At 66.0% G+C, this 17,921-nt stretch overlaps 1 protein-coding gene across 1 annotated transcript; it reads left to right on the forward strand.

Annotated features, from left to right (window-relative positions):
* The first annotated feature begins 4,032 nt into the window (after window positions 1–4,032).
* Window positions 4,033–15,088, forward strand: PXDC1 (PX domain containing 1). Its single transcript, XM_056108527.1, has 5 exons — window positions 4,033–4,861; window positions 12,134–12,225; window positions 12,464–12,581; window positions 14,047–14,158; window positions 14,346–15,088. Exons 1-5 carry the CDS (start codon window positions 4,606–4,608, stop codon window positions 14,461–14,463), a joined length of 696 nt encoding a protein of 231 aa, XP_055964502.1. The 5' UTR covers window positions 4,033–4,605; the 3' UTR covers window positions 14,464–15,088.
* The last annotated feature ends 2,833 nt before the right edge of the window (window positions 15,089–17,921 follow it).

Consider the following 17,921-nt stretch of genomic DNA (forward strand, 5'->3'; position numbering starts at 1 on the left):
CAGATTCCACCTCAGTGAGATCATGGGGCGTTTGTCTTTCTCTGGCTATTTCACTCAGCACAAGGCCCTCGGCATATATTCAGGTTCTTGCAAATTGCCAGGCTTCTTCCTTTTCCTTTTATTTATTTATTTTGAAATCGCCGAGCGTGTGTCTGTACACGGGCAGAAACAGCCCCCGCCTTTACCGTGTCTCCACGGACGGACAGCGTTGGTTCCGTGAGCAACGCTCCGGCGAACACAGGCCCACGTGCTCACGTCTTTCCGTTTCCATTTTCTCAGCGTCAGCGGGGTTCAAACGAGCTTCCCCACGTTTGCCCTCGGGAGAGCTCGGAGCATTGTGTCCAGAACGTAAAGGGAAGCGAACTGGGATTTCCTCCCCAGAACAGCCATCTGGAGATTATTCGAAAGTGCGCCTGCCCTCCCATGGGGGTCAGGAAATGAGTTTAGACCTGGAAGGGAGGGAAGGAAGACCTTCTGCAGGGGTGGGTGGGATGTGGCAGTGAGCAGGAGGGAGAGAGGGGGAGGGGGAGGGGGACTGGCCACCCTCCAGGTGAGGAACTGCTCCTGGGGCCTGAGCTGGCGCCTGTGTCCTCCCTGCAGTGGCCCTGGGGGGGGGGGGGTCCCTGGGCTCCTGGTGCGGGACACGCCAGGCTGTCCTGACCCCCTGCCTCTGACCCCGCGGGTTACTCTGAGAGACGAAATTCACCCCGCAGCGCAAATCAGGGCCCAAGAACTTTGGTTCTATGTGACAGGGTTTGGAGCCGCCTGTTTGCTCTTCACCTGCCCAGGGCAGTTGTGGTCACTGGTATGACCCACCAAGCACGTGGCTCCCTCAGTGCTGAGCTTTGGGGGGAGGAATCCACAGGAGGGGGGGTGCAGTCCGGAGGCGTCACCTCACAGCGAGGAGTACGGGGTCGGGGGTGAGGATGGTGGAAGGACTCCGCACGGGGCTTGTCCCCCTAGACAGCAAGGTGCAAGGCTCTCTCGGGGCTGCAGTCTGGCTGGGAGGGGGGCAGATGGTGTCCCCTGCGGGGTCGCCCAGGGGGTCAGCGGGACTGGCCCCGCCCCAAACACTGTCTCTCACCTTCAGGGCTGGGGTGAGGACCTGTGGCAAAGTGGGCGGTGCGGCGCCCTCCTCTCGGACCTCAGGTCCAGGCCCTTTGGGGGTTCTCGTTAGTCACTGCCATGAAGCAGACTCCAGGCTCTGGTTCCCGGAGCCCTGACCTACACCCCTGTAACCCGACACCCAGTGGCGGCTGGGCAGGTGACCCAGGAACGCCCTGGCCTGGTCCCTCCTAGGGCCAGGGCAGGGCCCCGGCTCCCAGCGGCCCTCAGCCTGGCTGCTGCCTCCTCACCTTTATTTGAGCCCCCCCGCCCCGCCCCCCGTTACCACAGATTTCCAAACGCCGCGTTTAAACTCCGAACTCATGGAGCGGCAGAGAAAAGTTCGGCGATGGGGAGAGACCACAGGCCAGGCCTGCGCCGAGTCCCGGCACTCACCGCCCTCCCTCCCTCCATCGCCATCGTCACTGTTATCCAACACGGACGGCACCGAAACTCCGACCAGACTGTCCACAGCACGGACTCCCATGCCCGGGTCTGTGCTCTCCCCATGGGCCCAGGCCCCCCCCCTTTTTTTTTTGGTTTTGCTTTTCGGGTCACACATGGCAGCATTGCACAGTGCTCTGCACTCCTAGCTCTGCACTCAGGAATTACCCCTGGCGGTGCTCAGGGGACCACATGGGATGCTGGGAATCGAACCTGGGTCGTCCGCGTGCGAGGCAAACGCCCCACCTGCTGTGCTATCACTCCAGCCCCCCCACCCCGTCTCTTTGCCTTTATTCCGTCACTGGAATGCCCTGGAGAGGCTGCAGCTGCGGCCAGACTGTCTCGACAAAGAGCAGGCGCGGTGAAGGGCGTCCTGCCTGGCTCTGAAGAGACACGTCTTCATGCTCACGTCTGTGTCCACCGAGAGGGGACAGTATCCACCCTGACCTTCCTCCCACAGGACGCTGACGCACCAGGTGTGCACAGAACCGCCCCCCCCGGGGCTGAGTGAAGTCCCCTTCCCATCCCTGCACGGCCATCAGCGCCAGTGAGCACTGAGGCAGGAGCAGCCTCTGAAGGCTGCCAGGCAACCCCTCCCCACCACAGAACAGAAACAACAGCAGCGAAGGGGCAAGTGCGGCTCACCACAAGCCTCGAGCCGGTCCCTTCGGCCCTACCGGCTGCCACACCGCGCGGAGGGGCGAGTCACGGGGTCTCCAGGAAGCTTCTGGTCTCAAGCCATGACTCGGCCACCCCCCAGAGGCTGCGATGGGCTGGGCTGGCGGTTTTCTCTCTGAGTGCCATTTCGCCACATGCGCAAACACTGCCAGCCTGGACCCAGGTGTTAGTTCCAGGATCTTTCCACTGAGGTTCTGGTCTGGGACCCACTTCCATCACCATCGTCATCAGCACAGGGGCCTCCCGCAGGCAAAGCAGGTGCTGTTCCCTTGAGCCGCACCCCAGCCCGATCTCTCCTGATGGGGCCCTGTTTGTGGCTCTGACAGATCCCACCACCCCCCAGTGACATCGGCTTATTCAAGCCCTTTGGATAAGCACTTGGTCCCTGTCACCCTCTCGCTGTGGGGAACACTGAGCACGCCTGTGCCCGCGTACTTGTCCCAGCACCCAGGAGGGACACTTTCTTTAAGCTGAATCCCAGAGGAGGAAAAGCCACACCCACAAAGAGCCACCTTGAACCCGGCCGAGGCCTTCAGGTCTGGGCGCCCCAAGTCCCATCAGACTCTCCGAAACATGACTTTCAAAAGTCAAACGCCGGGGGTTGGAGCAAGCACAGCGGGTAAGGCGTTTGCCTTGCAAGCGGCCAACCTGGGTTCGATTCCCAGCATCCCATATGGTCCCCTGAGCACTACCAGGGGTATTTCCTGAGCACAGAGCCAGGAGTAACCCCTGTGCATTGCCGGGTGTGACTCCCCCCAAAAAAAAGTCAAACGCCACTCTCCAGGGCGTCTCTCCCAGAAGGAGTGCAAAGGCGTCAAAACTTTCTCAGCTTATTGAGGAGGGAGGCGAGGGAAGGTGGGAGAGGTGGTGGGAGGCCGTAGGGCCCCTGCTTGACCAAAGACTCTCCGGGCAGTGCCTGGCGGTGAGCGTGGTGTCTGTTTCCCCAATGCTAAAGAGCCACAGTGGACAATGGCATATTCCAGAACATGAACTCACCCTGGGGGTCCGGGGGATGCCCAGTGTGACATTACAGGGAGATTCGTGGGAAGGATGGCTGTCCTCCTGGTTCTTACTTTGGGTACATTTCTTTTCTTTTTTGGGCGGTGGGTGGGGGCGTTCTAGACTGTGCTTGGGACCCCTGTGGCCATTTCCAGTGATACTCGGCCAATGGGGCCACGTGGTTTGGGGTCCAGCGCTTCTGGGGGCCACCTAGCTGCATCCGGTGGTGTGTGGGTGTCCACAGGCTATGGTGGCGGGTGTTTGGGGGTCCCCGCCACAGGATCCAACTGCACATCCAAGGCAGATGCCCCAAACTGGCACCAGACCATTTATTCTTTCCATTTTTTTGTGCCACCGGGGCCGTGTTCAGGGCTTACTCCTGGCTCCGCGCTCGGGGATCCCTCCTGGGGGGGGGACCATTCGCGGTGGGGGGCGCAAGGCCAGCGCCTGACACCCCAGGACCCAACACAGCCCCGGTGCTGGGCAGCATGGATTAAAAACTCCGGGCTGGGGTGGCGGGAAGGGGGCGCGGCTCTCGGGACACATCATCCCCGAGGTGGGGACCGTGGGGCTGTCGCGTCCCTTCACGACTCACGCCGCGTCCGCTCGCGTTCAGCTCTCCCCTGGGCGTGGGGTCGGGGGTGGGGGAGACGCGTGGCAGGGGCCGCAGCCGGGGACCCCGCGCCGCCCCCCACGGCCGAGAGTTCCCGCCGCCCCAGAAACGGAAAGAGAAAAAAGTCCGGGCGCGCCGCCCGGCCCCGCCCCGCGTCCCGCCCCGCGTCCCCGGCGGCGTCCGGCCCGGGGGTCCCCGGGGCGCGCCCTGTCCGCGCGCGGGGGGTCGCTCTGCCCGAGCGGCGCGCGCGGGGCGGCGGCGGGTCGGGGTCCCGAGCGCGCGGCCCCCGCGTCCCCCCGGCCGGGCCGGGCGGGGGGCGGACACGGCCGCACGCCCGGGGCGGGGAAGCGCCTTATAAAGGGCCGCGGCGCCCGCCCCGCGCACTCGCCCGCAGCCCCGCCGGCCCCGCTCCGGGCGGACGCACGGACCGACCCGGCCCGCCCCGCGCTCCCCGGCCGGACGGTCCCGGCCGCGGACACACTTTGGACTCGTCCGGCTCGGGACAGGCCGCGCGGACCCGGCTCGGACGGACCCGGCTCGGGACAGGCCCGGGCGGACTCGGTTCCGGACAGGCCCGGGAGGACACGGTTCCGGACACGCTTTGGACCTCTGCGGGCAGTGACCGGCCTCGGGAGAACGCGGCTCGGGACAGGCCCGGCCCCGGACACGCTTTGGACCCCTGCGGGCAGTGACCGGCCCGGGAGGACGCGGCTCGGGACGCGCCCCGGCCCCCGGCGGCCCCCGGCGGGCGATGCGCGCGGCCCGGCATGGCCTCGGCCGTGTTTGAGGGCACGTCGCTCGCCAACATGTTCGTGCGCGGCTGCTGGGTCAACGGCGTCCGCCGGCTGGTGGTGAACCGGCGCGGGCACGAGGAGGAGTTCTTCGAGATCCGCACCGAGTGGTCGGACCGCAGCGTCCTCTACCTGCACCGCAGCCTCGCCGACCTGCGCCGCCTGTGCCAGCGCCTCCGCGACGCCTTCCCCGACGGCCGGCCCGAGCTGGCGCGCGCGCCGCTGCGCCAAGGTGCGGGCCCGGGGCGCGGGGCGCGGGGCGCGGGGCGCGGGGCGCGGGGCGCGGGGCTGGGGGCGGGGCGCGGGGCTGGGTCCCGGGCGCGGGGCTGCGCAGGGGGAGGGGCGGGGAGAGGGTCTCTCCCCCGAGAAGCGCGCAAACGCACTTGCCAGGGCGGGTTGCGCGTGGGGGACCCCGGGTAGGGACCTCGCCCGAGGTCTCAGCTCTGCCCTCTGCCCTCCGCTCGGGACACAGGACGCTTCGCCCACCCCCGATCGGGGTCCGGGGCCTGGGCCCGCAGGATGGGCGCCCTGACCGCCCTCCGAAGGAAGACGTCAGTCCCTGCCGGGACCCCTCGGCAGGAGGGACCCCACCCTGCCGGGCCGCGCGGGGCGGAGCGGCGGGCGGGTCCCGCGGGGCTGGGCGGGGCCCCCAGCCGAGCCCTGGCCGCGGAGTCCGGTGGCCTGCCACGCGGCCTGTCACTTGCCTGGTGGGGGCAGGCAGGTCCCCGCCCTTCGGGGTGGGTCCTCTGTGAGGTTTGAGGCGCTAAGGCCACCCCCGGGCCTTGTGACCCCATCTGGCCACTGGAAACGCCCCCTCCCGCAGCGGCCGGAGTAGGTAGCGCAGCCGAAGTGGGGAGGGGAGGGGAGTGCCGGACCCGGGCAGGTGGAGGGTTAGAGCTTCTGAGTCCCCGCCTCCCGCAGGTGACCCGGCACCCCCTCTTGCAGAGCCAGGAGCCTGGTGGCACTTTGGAGTGTAGTGACCTCAGGCCCCCCCAGTCCCCCCCTCGCCTGAGTCCCCAGATAAACTCTTGCCCCGTTCCCAGACCACACCCACCTAAGCGCCTGAAGGGGTCATCACTGTCCCCCAGCAGACACAGGGGAGAAGCCCTGTGCGGCCACCAGCAGGTGCTGCACCCTGGGGAGTCCCTGTGGGGCCGCTGAACTTTGGCTGAGTGGGGAGGAGGTTCCGGGCTGCAGTCCTGGGAGGCGTCTCAGGGGAAGGGGCAGCCCGGACTGTGCTGTTTTCTTTCTGTTTGGTTTGTTTGTTTTGGGGTCCCATCTGGAGGAGCCAGGGGTTCCTCCTGGCTCTGCCCTCAGGAATTACTCCTGGAGGTGCTCCGGGGTGCCAGGACTTGAACCCGCATCAGCTGCATGCAAGGCAAACGCCCTCCTTGCTGCTTTGCTTGGCCCTAAGTGTGGACGCGGAGAGAGGCGCCTGGAGCCCCGCCCGTGCTCCTTCCTGGCCTCCCGCCCCTCCCATCCCCTCACAGGCCTCTGGGCCCCGCTGCCTTTTCTGGCCGAGAGGAGGCAGTGATGACGTCCGGCAGGAGCCCTCGGAGATGCCCCTGGCTTGCCTCGTGCCCGGCGAGTCCTGACTGGGCCAGGGCTGGAGTCCTGAGGTGTAGACAGAGAGGACAGGGCCTGGGGCAGGCCACAGAGTGGGCGGAGGTGGGGGTGGGGAGCAGGAAGGGAGGTGACAGGTGCGTCCGGCCCAGCCACATGTCCAGGACATGCTGGCCAGGGGCAGTTGGTGGTGGCCGTGTGAAGGTGGCCTCCAGCAGGGCAGGTCACTCAATGGCTGGGCTCCAGGCTTGGAGGCTGGGTCCACTCTGCCCCGCGGGGTCCATCCATCCACACTCTACCCCGTGGGGTCTCTGCAGGGGGGTGTCCAGGATCTCTGGGGTCCCGTTAGTGTGTGGGGCCCCCTGCAGGCCGGCTCGACAGCCATCACCCCTTCCTGGGCCCAGAGGTCCTTGGAGGGGCCATCTCCCCCCTGGCCCATGGCAGCCCGGGGAGGGGGCTTCCCTTCTCCATCCAGCACACCTGGGGGCGTTGTTGCTTAAGTCAAAGACCCCGTGCTGGGAGGGTCCCTCTCCTGAGATCGGACCTGCAGAGGCGTGCCGCGTGGGCAGTGGCCGGCTGGTCTCTGTGAACACCCTCGGCGACACTCTCACTTGGCCGCTGGCCGGTCAGCTTCGCTCTGCAGCAGGAGGCTGGGGGAACGCGTGTGGCTCAGGCCCTCGGGGGTCACGCAGCTCTGGGGCCGACTCGTGAACACCCTCGGTTTCCCGCCACTGCCCGGTGTTCTCCCTCCACGTGTGGCCGTGTGCTGGTGGCTGCGTCTCTCCTTGTGATGCTCGTGCCCACGGGGTCGCCCTCCCCAGCAAGGGCTGGGCACGACTCGGCTGGGGGTCGCTGAGGGGTTCACGAGTGCTCGTCAGGCATCGCCCCTGCCTACAGGACCTGCACATGCATCCTTGGGGGGCGACCGGGAGACACGTGCCTCGGTCTTGTGTCTGAGGTCACAGACTGTGGTCCCAGGACATATGTGGGTGGCACTGGGCGGCCAGCTCAGGGTCTTCAGCTTCAGGGAAGGGGCGTCTGGCCACCGAGCCCACCTGACCTTTAAAGACGGGGACCAGAGGTGCTGCACCCTGGGTTAGCACAGCAGGGAGGATGCTTGGCTAGCTGGGTTTGATCCCTGCACTGCGAAATCTTCCCTGAACCCGTCAGCAGTGGTTCCTGAGCACAGAGCCGTGAGTCAGCCCTGAGCACTGCCGGGTGTGGCCCAGGAACCAAATGAAACTGCACATCTTATGATGCCCTGGGCCCTCGGCGGGCGGCTGCGTCCTGAGGCCTCAGTCCCCTCACCTGGTGGGCTGCGTACCCCCAGGCCTGCGCGGGGCCAGCCCAGCAGTGCTCCAGCTGGCGGAACTGGCAGTGCCCGGAGCAGACCCCTCCCTGCCTCCCTCCCGCTGCCCAGATTTGGCTCTGGAAAATTCCCTGGTAAACAAGAGAAGGCAGAAATATGCGGGAGATAAAAGTTCAGCCAGTCAGGTGGGCGGGAGGAGGAGGAGCGAGGGGAAGGCGGGGAGGAAGGAGAGGAAGAGGAAGAAGGAAGGGGAGGAGGCTGGGGAGGTGAGCGTGACCCCAGCTGCAGGGGAAGGCGCCCGGGGCTCCGAGGAGCTGGGCAGGGCCAGGCGAGCGGCCCCAGAGAGCCCACAGCCCGGCCTGCACCACTGACCACACAGACATACGTGGGGGTGGGCAGACCCCGCCCCCGCCCCCTGTGGCTGAGAGAATTTCTGAGTGGAACCGTGAAAAGGCCGAGCAGGGGCATCCCAGTGTCCGTCCTGGGGCCTTTGCCTGGGCAGTGGCCCCCATGCTCTGCCCCCCGGGAGTCCTGTGCTCGGAGCAGAACAGTGACGTGGAGACAAAGTGTACCCAAGCACTGAAATGTCTCTGGATTTAAGAACAAGTTTTACAGACCAAAGCCCTTGTTTCCCCGTCTGCAACGGGTCAGGGTGGGCCTCTCCCGGGGCCCCCACGAGCGAGCCACTGTGCTGGGATCGACTAGGAAGCCGCCAGTTCCGGGCCGCAAGGGACCTTTGCGGGGTGCCGCTGCCCCCTGCTGGCCCGCGCGGGAAGGACGCCCCATCCCCCCCCCTGCCCCCAGGTCTCGGTTTTCCAGGAATTCTCTGTCCCGCCACAGACACTCCGGGAGCGTGTAGGTGACCCGCGAGCACTGTCCTGCACCCGAACACTCCCCCCGCCCGCGTCTCCCCCGTCCTCATGGGCTGGGCCGCGTACGTGACTGTGGGGCTCACAGTCCCCCTGGTGCCGTGGGGGTCCCGGGCAGGCAGGCGGGAGTGAGGTTTGTGCGTCTCCTGTGGCAGCTCTTGTGTGGCCTTGCTGGGCAGCCACAGTTACGGCTGCGGGCAGGGCCTGTGGGATGCACAGTGCTCGCACGGACACACGTGCTCACACACTGCTCATGCACAATGCGTACACGGACACACATGCTCAGACATGCACATACATGCTCACAGTGTACATGTGCTCACAGATGCACATATGCTCACACACAGAGTGCTCTCACATGCACACATGTTCACACACATGCACAATGCTCACATGCACAGTGCTCACACACGTGCTCACACATTTACACATGCTAGCACATGCACACACGTGCTTACAGTGCACACATGCTCACACGTATGTGCAGTGCTCACACATGCACGCACAGTGCTCGCATTCATGGCTGCACCCCACTTCCCTGTGGGGACCTGAGGTGCGGGGGCTGGGGGCTCCGGAAGCCAACAGGGGGCCCGCCCCTTCCGCAGACCGGGGGGCCTCCATTCTGGGACCCCGTCTCTGCCTCCACCCCCTTGCATCGGCCAAGACCTCTGCGGGGGGGAGGGGAGGGTGCCAGGGCTGGGGTCCTGGCTTTGGCGAGACGCCCCCGGAAGGGAGGGAGGGTCGGCCCGGGGCGAGGGGGCTGTGTCCCTCGAGGTCTGGCTGACTGGTGACAGGGGGCGTCCCAGGGCAGCAGGGGCCAGGGTTGGGGCGGGGTCTGCTGTGGTGCTGCTTGCCAGCAGGTGTGTGGCCTGGGGGTTTGTGCCGAGTCATGTGACCTGTCCGAGAGAGCACCAGCCCCCCGCGTGCCTCCTTGTTCCGGAGAGCGGAGAGCGGGTTGGGTTGGAGCAGGGAGGGGCCGGCGGGGACCCCCAGGAGCCTGAGCTGGCCGCGGGGCATGTGTGGCTGCCTGTTGCCCTCCCCTGGCCTCGGGCAGTGCTGACACCAAGTCTCCTCCAGCCAGGCTGCCTGTGTCTTAGTTGCTAGTTCTTTTTTTTTTCTTTTTGGGTCACCCCCCCCCCCCCCCCAGCGGTGCTCAGGGGTTATCCTGGCTCTGCACTCAGGAATCTCTCCCTGCGGTGTTCGGGGATGGATGGGATGCCAGGGGTCGAACCCGGGTTAGGCGCGTGCAAGGCAGACGCCCTCTCCGCCGTGCCGTCGCTCGGCCCGTCTTTGCTTTTTCAGGCTGCCCTGGGGAGGAGTCGTGTGGAGCGGGGTGCGACTGTCCGACAGCCTTTCCCAGGCGGCCTCAGCCAGCCGGGCCTGGAGCGTGAATGAAGCCACAGCGGCCTGCCCGAGGCAGCGGGCACAAGTCCCACCCAGCTCCAGCCGGGCGTGGCCGGAGGGTGTCGCGGCTGCCACCCCCGCAGTGGGAACCACAGCCCTGAGGCCGCCCCCAGGAGGCCGAGCAGCCGTGGGGGACAGTGTTGTCACCCAGGACCACTGTGCCGGGCCCAGGCCTGAGGCCCTCGGTGGCCCCCTGGTCGTTCCCGGGTGCCCGCTGCCTGCAAGCAGGGCGCGTTCTCGTTTGTCCTGTGGGAAGTCGCTGGAGGACCCAGGGGCTCCTGGGGCTCGCGTGGGTCCCCACCCGTGGGCATCACTACGGGGGCTGAGGGGACTGGGGGCAAAGGGCGGGCGTCTGTGTGCAGTGCACGTATGTGTGTGTCTGCCTGCATGTCTGTGCCCAGGGAAGGGCTGTGCGGCTCAGAACTGCACTGTGTAACATAGTGCATGTTTGTCACACGCCTCGTGCATGTGTCACCCATGTAGCATGTCATCCGTGTAACATGACACGTGTCCGTCACAAGCCGGGTGCACGTGTGTGTCACCCCTGCAATTTGTCACCTGTGTACCATGTCAGCCACATGCCCGTGTGCGCGTGTGTGTGCAGGAGGGAGCGAGGTGCCAACGTGTTCCCTGGTCTCTCCCCGGCTGCCCCACGCGGGGTGGTGTGGGGGGCATCGGGCAGCCTGAACAAGGGGGCTGGTCCCTCTCTCGGCCTCTCTCCCGTGGCAGCCGGGCATTGTGAGAGGTTCGTGCCTGGTCGTGGACTCAGGCCCCGGGGCTTGGGGGCTGGTGTGTGTCTCTCCAGGTGGGGGTCCTGCACCACAGCTGGCTAGAGTTCTTGTGAGAGAGGAGGGACCATCTTCTGGGTGGCTTAAGACGTGCAAGGCACCCGGTGATGCCCTGGCCTTGTCGGGTGCCCGGGTTCCACAGACCCTGTGCCCTATGGCCTCTGGGGCACAGTCTTGGAACTTAGGAAGCTGCTTTTATCTATTTTTGCTTTTTAGGTCACACCCAGTGATGCACAGGGGTTTCTCCTGGCTCTGCACTCAGGAATTACCCCTGGCGGTGTTCAGGGGACCATATGGGATGCTGGGAATCGAACCCAGGTCGGCCGCATGCAAGGCAAACGTCCTACCTGCTGTGCTATCACTCCGGCCCCCAGGAAGCTGCTTTTATTACTCAGTGGTCCGTGCTGGGTTCCACAGGGCCCTGCCACGGAATCTTCCTTGGCTCTCTCTCCTCATCTGCTTTGCTCGGGGACCCTTCTGTGCTCAGCTCTCTCCTGGTGGGTCTCAGAGTCCTGGGATTGACCCCGGACCAGCTGTGTGCAGGCACAGCCCCTGCTCTCGGGCCCGGGAATCATTCTTCTCTCCTGCAGACTGGCCAGAGTTCCCTAAGGGTCTCACAGCCTGGGAAGGAGCCCTAGAGCAGCCGGCGCTGGCCTGGCTTAGTGGGGTGGCCCGTGGGGTGGGGGCGCAGCGTCCCCCATCCCGGGAGTCGGGATGGAGACACCCTGGGGCTGCCCACTCTGGCTGCGCCGGCACTTTGTGCTGGTGAGGTTGCGGCCCTGGGCTGTGCGACCCTTCCCGTGCGCATGAGCCCCCCCCCCCCCCCCGGTGTTGGCTCTGCCCACTGTCATCTCAGTCCCCTTTGTCCACTGTCCCCCCCCCCCCCACACACACACACAGCAACGGGCTCAGTCCTGCAGCCCAGCTCTCGGCGGCGGCTGCCTCTGACTGCGGGGGGCTCCGTCCTGTGGACAGGAGACACTTGGGACTGTCCCCTCTGGGCGACCCCCTCGGCCAACCATGTCGTGACCAAGCGCCTGAGCTCCACGCTTGCTGGCCTGTCCCTGCCTCGCTGTCCGCAGGGCTGCCGTGATCACTGGGGCTTGGCTGTCTAAAAAGAGGCTTTCGCGGCCCGGGGCTGTGGCAGGCCTGGAGCTTGACCCTCACCCGGCCCCTGGGTCTGCCTGGGGTGGGGTGGGGTGGGGGGCCAGCCCCTTCCCGGCCTGCGCGTACGTGACTCCTGGAGCGTGGGCGTGTCTGGGGCTGGTGTGGGGTCCACGGGTGCCCTGTCCCGGGAGTTTGGGGTTGCCTGGGCCTGCACGGTGCCTGCTCCCCCTCCCGAGGACAGGGTCCTCAGGCCCTGCCCCGTCAGAATGCCAGCGTCTTGGGCCATCTTGTTCCTCGGGCCACAGCCGGGGCTGTGTGAGGGTTGAACCGGGGTCCCCCGTGGAGCATGTGCAGGGCGTCCCCTGCGTTGGCAGGAGGGGACACAGGCCTGTGCCCGCCTCTCTCCCCCGCCCCCCAGGCCTCTGCCGGGCTCGCATGTCTGACCGCACGCTTGTCCCCGGCAGGTCTGCTGGCCATCAGGGATGCCCAGGACATGGAGTCGCGGCTGAACGAGGTGGAGAAGCTGCTGGCCACCATCGTGGGCATGCCATGCAAGGTGGGCCGGGCCACGGGCAGGCGGGGAGGCTCCCGGGGAGGGGGGGGCAGGACACGCCCAGCACGGCCTCCCTGGGGCTGCGGGCGGGTGGGGGTCCTCCCCTCCAGGGCTGGCGGCCCCTCTGTGTGTCCCCTGGGGCTGCCTGGAACTTTCCCCTGGGGCTGAGCCGCCTCTGAGCCCGGGGCGGGCGTGTTGGGGACGGCCACCCCCGGCCACTGATGGCACCTCCTGCCCCCAGTACTCCAGGTCGGAGGTGGTGCTCACCTTCTTCGAGCGCTCGCCCCTGGACCAGCTGCTCCGGGATGACTCGGTGCGCAGCATCCAGCCCAGCTTCCAGAGCCCCGGCAGGATCTCAGGTGACGCTCCTGGTCCGACAGGCGGGGACACGCACACGGCAGGTGGAGCATCTGTGCGCCAGAGCCAGGACTGACTCCGGCTCTCTGTGCTCAGAGCTGGCTCCAGCTCTGTGCTCAGGGCTCACTTCAGCTCTGTGCTCAGGGAACACTCCCGGCTCTGCTCAGGGCTGACTCCTGGCTCTGTGCTCGGGGCCGACTCCTGGAGGTGCTTGGGGTACACAGTGTGGGATTGGACTTGGGGCCGTCCATGCACAGGGCAAGTGCCTCGATTCCTGTGCTAATTCCGGCCTCACCATCCCAGGCCTGCAGGGATCCTGAGACTCAGCAGCGAGAGGATTGGGACGAAAGCGACAGCACGGTGGCGAGGGCCCTGGGCACAGCTCCCGGGGACTTGTGGATCCTCGGGGCCGGGATGGGCGTTTGGGGGACCCAGCCCTGGCTGCTGTCGTCATGGGCCTCTGCACTCCCCTCCTCTTCCGGGCAGGGAGATGCGCAGGGGACAGCCAGGTGGCGCCAGGCACCCGTGGCCGCAGGATGCTGCCCTGGGCCACAGCCGGAGTCCGGAAAGGTTCCTGGGGTCTCAAGACCCGCCACCTGCAGACTCTGCCTGTCCTGGGGAAGGGATGGGGGAGGCGGGCCAGGGATTCCTGCATCCTCCCGTGAGCCAGGAGCCGGGCGCAGCCGTGGGGGCGTTCAGGTGTGCTGCACGCCCCACAACCCCCTTGTTTATGAGAGAAGGGGGGGGTTAGTCACGGCTGGGCGGGGCCAGAGTCGGGCCCTGACTGGGGGTGCAGAGGGGCAGGTGGGCTCAGCTCCACGGCAGGCGCCGAGGTGGCTGGTGGGCGGAGGCTCAGGGAGGAGCCGGCCTTGCGTGTCCACGGGCCGTGGAGGGGGACGGGCCACTCCCAAGAGAAGCAGCTCCAGCCCCTCCCCCGGGACACGGCGCAGCCCTTGGTGGAGCCTGAGTGCAGGGTGGGACGGGGCACCCAGAAGAGACCTGCGCACAGGGCCAGAGGAGGGCAGGGGGCAGGGGGCAGGGGGCAGGGGGCGGGGCCAGGCTGTGTTTCACACCAACAGGCGCCTCACCTTTCTTCCAGATGAGTTGCATCGGAATTGACTTTTACTTTTGGGGGGGTTGTTGGGGTGCGCAGGGCTCACTCCTGCTCTGTGCTCCGGGGCCACTCCTGGAAGCGCTCAGGGGACGCATAGGGAAGGAGAATTAGCTTGAGTCAGTGCGAGCAGAGGAAGTGCCCTACCCACTGAGCCATCTCTGCGGCCCCTGAAGTCACCTCTTCCTACACACACACACACACACACACACACACACACACCCCTAGTGGTGAGGGGACGAAGACACTGGCCCCAAATGTGGGCGGGGGAGGCTGTGCCCGGGAACGGAGGGTGGAGGGACGGGCGCCAGCCCAGCTTCAGAGTTCCAGGCTCACCCGCCTCATTTTCTTTTCAGAGATCATGAGGTCCAACGGGTTCTGTCTAGCAAACACGGAGACGATCGTCATTGACCCCAGTTTACCGAACGGGAAGGACCAGCACCGGGGCCCGGAGCCGGCCGAGTGCTTGTGAGTGAGGCCAGGGCGGGAGGCACGCAGGGGCCGGGGAAGGGGTGAGGGACAGGAGAGAGGGGCTCTGTCACGCGCTGCCCCACTGTGGGCGCCGGGCCCGTCTCCCTGCTGACCGGAAGCCCCAAGCCTGCCTTCTCCTGCAGCTGTGGTCAGCGCCGCCTCCCCTCTGACCTTCCCGTTCTAGGTTTGAGAGCGACGGCGACTGCCCCCTGGAGCTGGAGGACGGTGACGACCCCGCCACCTACGTCACCAACTTGTCTTACTACCACCTGGTGCCCTTTGAGACGGACATCCTGGACTGAATGTCCCTCGGGCCTGCCCTCTCCGCCGGGCCCCTCAGCCCTGCTGGTGTCCACTGGCACCCCGGGGACGGGGCGGGGGCACAGAGGGGCCTCTGCAGCTTCTCTGCCCGTGCGCAGGCCCTTCCCGCCCCCACGGGCCGCATAGCCAGGCGGGGACAAGGCCAGTGTGTCATGTGAGACACCGCGCTCTGGGCACGTGCAGTGACTCGGGGCATCCCTGGGGCCGGGCCCCGGGGCTCTCGTTTCTGTTTCTCATGTTCTGTCTGGGAACTGGGCCTGGGGCCAGCCAGAGGGAAGGAGGAAGAGGCCCGGGAGGCACGAGGGTGCCGGACACGTAGGCGTCTGACAGGCGAAACGGTTCCCTCTTTTGGGCCGCTGGGGCCTGGGTCGGGGCTGGTGCCCACTGGAGCCCGGGGGCTGGGGCCCGGGGAGGCCCTCTGCCTGTTGCCTGCTCTCCGCAGGGTCACTGCTGGGCTGTCCTGGCCTCCCCAGGCCTCCCCTGCCCTTGAGGGGCCCATTGGGCCGCATTTGCTCCTGTAAATACTAGTAAGTTATTGAGAGAATCCGAATTCTTTTACACAGTCTGTTTGTAAATCTATTTTAATGGAATAAATGTGTTACTCGACTTTTGCCTACTGGGGCATGGGCGCTGCTCATTGGCTCCCCGTGGGGGGACGGGACGGGACAGGGCTCCTCGGTGCTGTTGGTTGGGGGTGGGGGGTAGATGGTCCGTGCCGGACAGCAGGGGCGGGGGACAGGGCCGGATGGCAGCCGGGCGCATGGCTGGACTGGCTGGGCTTGGCTTCTCCCGCTGCGTTCCGCTCTTGGGTCCCTGTGGAACCGCCCTTCTCCCAGCGCAATGACCCCGCGGTGGCCAGGGGCACAGAAGCGTGTGACTGTGTGTCCCTCGCCTGCCTCAGCCGTACCTGCTCACAGTCCTTCCCGAAGGCAGTAGGTGGCGGTGAGGAGACCAGTGTCCCTTGGTCTTGTTGGCTGATGGTTGCTTGCTGGTCGGACTCCGGGCCTCCTCCAGGTGGTCGCCCGCCCACCCACCATCTCCCGTTTCGGCCCCTAGGCACTGCCCCGGCTGCCTGGTTTCCCGGGGATCCCGTTCGCCACGGGGACCCGGTGCTGCCCGTCACACTCGCCTGCTTCCCCTCGGGGCGCGTCAGGGTCTCCCCGTTGGGGTGCGGAGCGGGCACCCGCCTGCCTTTCCCGGCAAGCACACGAGCACGTTTTCTGGTGCTTGTTTTCCTCCTGAAATGACCACGACTACCGCCGGGCCCTCTCGGTCCAGCCTCCCTGCCCCCGCGCCCGGAGCCACAGGGACAGACAAGCTGGTGCCGGGGCTGGGGTTCCACCTGCAAGCGGGCGGTGGGGAGGCCCAGAGGCTGCGGAGTCCGTGGCAGGACACTCGCCTGGCAGCAGGGGGCGCCCTCGCCCGGGCCTCGGCGAGGCACATTCACTTCACCCTTGCAAACTACGAAGGAAGCACATGCACCCACAAGCGTGCTCTCCAGTGTGTGAGGCGCGGTCGGTGGACGGGTCCACGTCCCTGTGAGAGCTGCGTGGGAAGAACAACACGCCTGTCTCAGCCGAACTCCAGGCTGAGGGCCCGAGCACTAACCATTTGGCTTCCTGTCCTGCACACCCGCCCAGTGCTGGGCCCACCGTTTCGCCCCGTGGGTTCGGGCAGGCCTGGCTGGCCTTGCCCGGGCTCCTTGAGGCGGAGCTGCTGGGGACTCCGTGGCAGGCAGGGACCCCCAGTCCCTCGACCCGCAGGTGGTGGGCCCAGGACACTGAGGCAGGGAGTGCACCCGCCCGTCTTCATTCTGTTCGCTCCTGTCCCTCTGGCGTGCGGGAGGTTGGCTGAGGCGCCAGGCCTGGACGCGTGAGCAGTGTGGGGCCGGGACCACCATCAACACATTTTGTGTGTGTGTGTGTGATGTCATTTATTGGCTATTCTGAACCGATCCAGGCATCGCAAACAGGACAACTTTCTTTCATTTATTTACATTTTCTTATTTTTATTTGTGAAATTCCAAAAATCAAATCACTGATACACCCTTCCAAAGCTCTTCGTGATCGGGTTTCAGTCCTACAGTGTTCCAACCCCCGTCCCTCCACCAGGACACATTTCCCAGCACCAGTGACCCGGGCCCCCTCCCATCACCCCCCACCCCTGCTTTCCTCTAGAGCAGGTGTTTTTCTCCTCTCTCTCTCCCCCTCTCCCCCCCTTTCCTCACCCCCCCTCTTTTTTGGGATTGTGGTTTGCAATCCAGATACTGAAAAGTCACCAGGAATATCCCGTTGCCTACTTTTAACACTCAGCTCTTATCCCACGTGATCGTTCCAGCTATCATAAACACGGACGCCTTCACCATCAAATTTCGACGCGTATCTGCATGTCTGGTGGCGCTCGAGGGGCTGATCGGCCTCCCGGTCCTTCAGCAACAGGCCGGGGTCAGTTCCGCTATTCCCGAGCAACTTCTGCTGTCAGGATGCACTCAGGGCTCGGGCCTGGCCATGTGAGAGGCTCAGGGCAATGGAAACCCACAGGGGTCCGGCCCCCAGGGATACGTGGGGGCACAAGCGGGGCCGCGTCTGAGACGCCCCCAAGTCCCTGGCACCCGCCTCCCAGAAGCAGAGAGTAGAGAGCGGGAGGGAAGCCAAAATGCTTGTGGCCACACGCACACCCCTTGGGGGGGGGGCACAGTGTCCTGAGCTGAGCCCTCACCCCCAGCCCTCAGCCGCCGGGAGGGAGCAAATCCCCCTCGGCCCCGCGGCATGGTCGGGAGTGATCATGGACACGGGAGGGCAGCAGGAAGGACTCGCCTGCCCTGCGCGGGACGGCTCTTCCCCATCACCCCGGCCAGCGTCCGGTGTCTCGGGTCGAGGGAAGGAACAGCAGAAGGAAGGGAAGGAAGAGGAGCGCAATGTCGCGTTTCACATCTTGGTGGTTTGGGGGCCACACCTGGCAGTGCTCCGGGGCCACGCTGCTCTCGGGACTCACTCCTGACGGGGCTCTAAGGGCCCTACAGGATGCCGGGATGGACCTGGTCAGCCTTGGGCAAGGCAGACGCCCTCCCCGCCCGACTCTCGCTCCGGCCCGGGTCGGTGCAGTTGAAGGGAAGGGCCTTTCGCGGGGCTCAGGACACGGGCGTGGAGCAGACGCTGCCGCCTGAGCCGGTGTAGACGGTCGTCTCCTGGCCACACTGGAGAAGTTTTACTTCCTGTCTCTGGGTTGCTAGAAAACCAGGCAAAAAATGAACAAAACAAAATCAGAAACTCTCACTTTTGAATCTCCTGTCTCTGATTTTCTTCATAAAAGACAATCAGCTTCCGGTCCCCCAGGGCAAGGCCTGCAGCCAGCCTCTGTCTGCCCACCGCTCCCAGGAGAGTTCAAGCCCCCAGGGGGACCGGGAGACAAGACCGAGGTTCGAGCGCTGGCCTCCCAC

Source organism: Sorex fumeus, unplaced genomic scaffold (genome assembly GCF_029834395.1).
Source record: "Sorex fumeus unplaced genomic scaffold, SorFum_2.1 ptg000218l, whole genome shotgun sequence".
Classification (NCBI taxonomy): Eukaryota; Metazoa; Chordata; class Mammalia; order Eulipotyphla; family Soricidae; genus Sorex; species Sorex fumeus.

Coding starts and splice junctions, on each gene's coding strand:
- PXDC1 (XM_056108527.1), top strand. CDS start 4,606: ATGGCCTCGGCCGTGTTTGAGGGCACGTCGCTCGCCAACATGTTCGTG. Junction 4,862..12,133: donor GCGCGCGCCGCTGCGCCAAG/GTGCGGGCCCGG, acceptor TGTCCCCGGCAG/GTCTGCTGGCCATCAGGGAT. Junction 12,226..12,463: donor TCGTGGGCATGCCATGCAAG/GTGGGCCGGGCC, acceptor TCCTGCCCCCAG/TACTCCAGGTCGGAGGTGGT.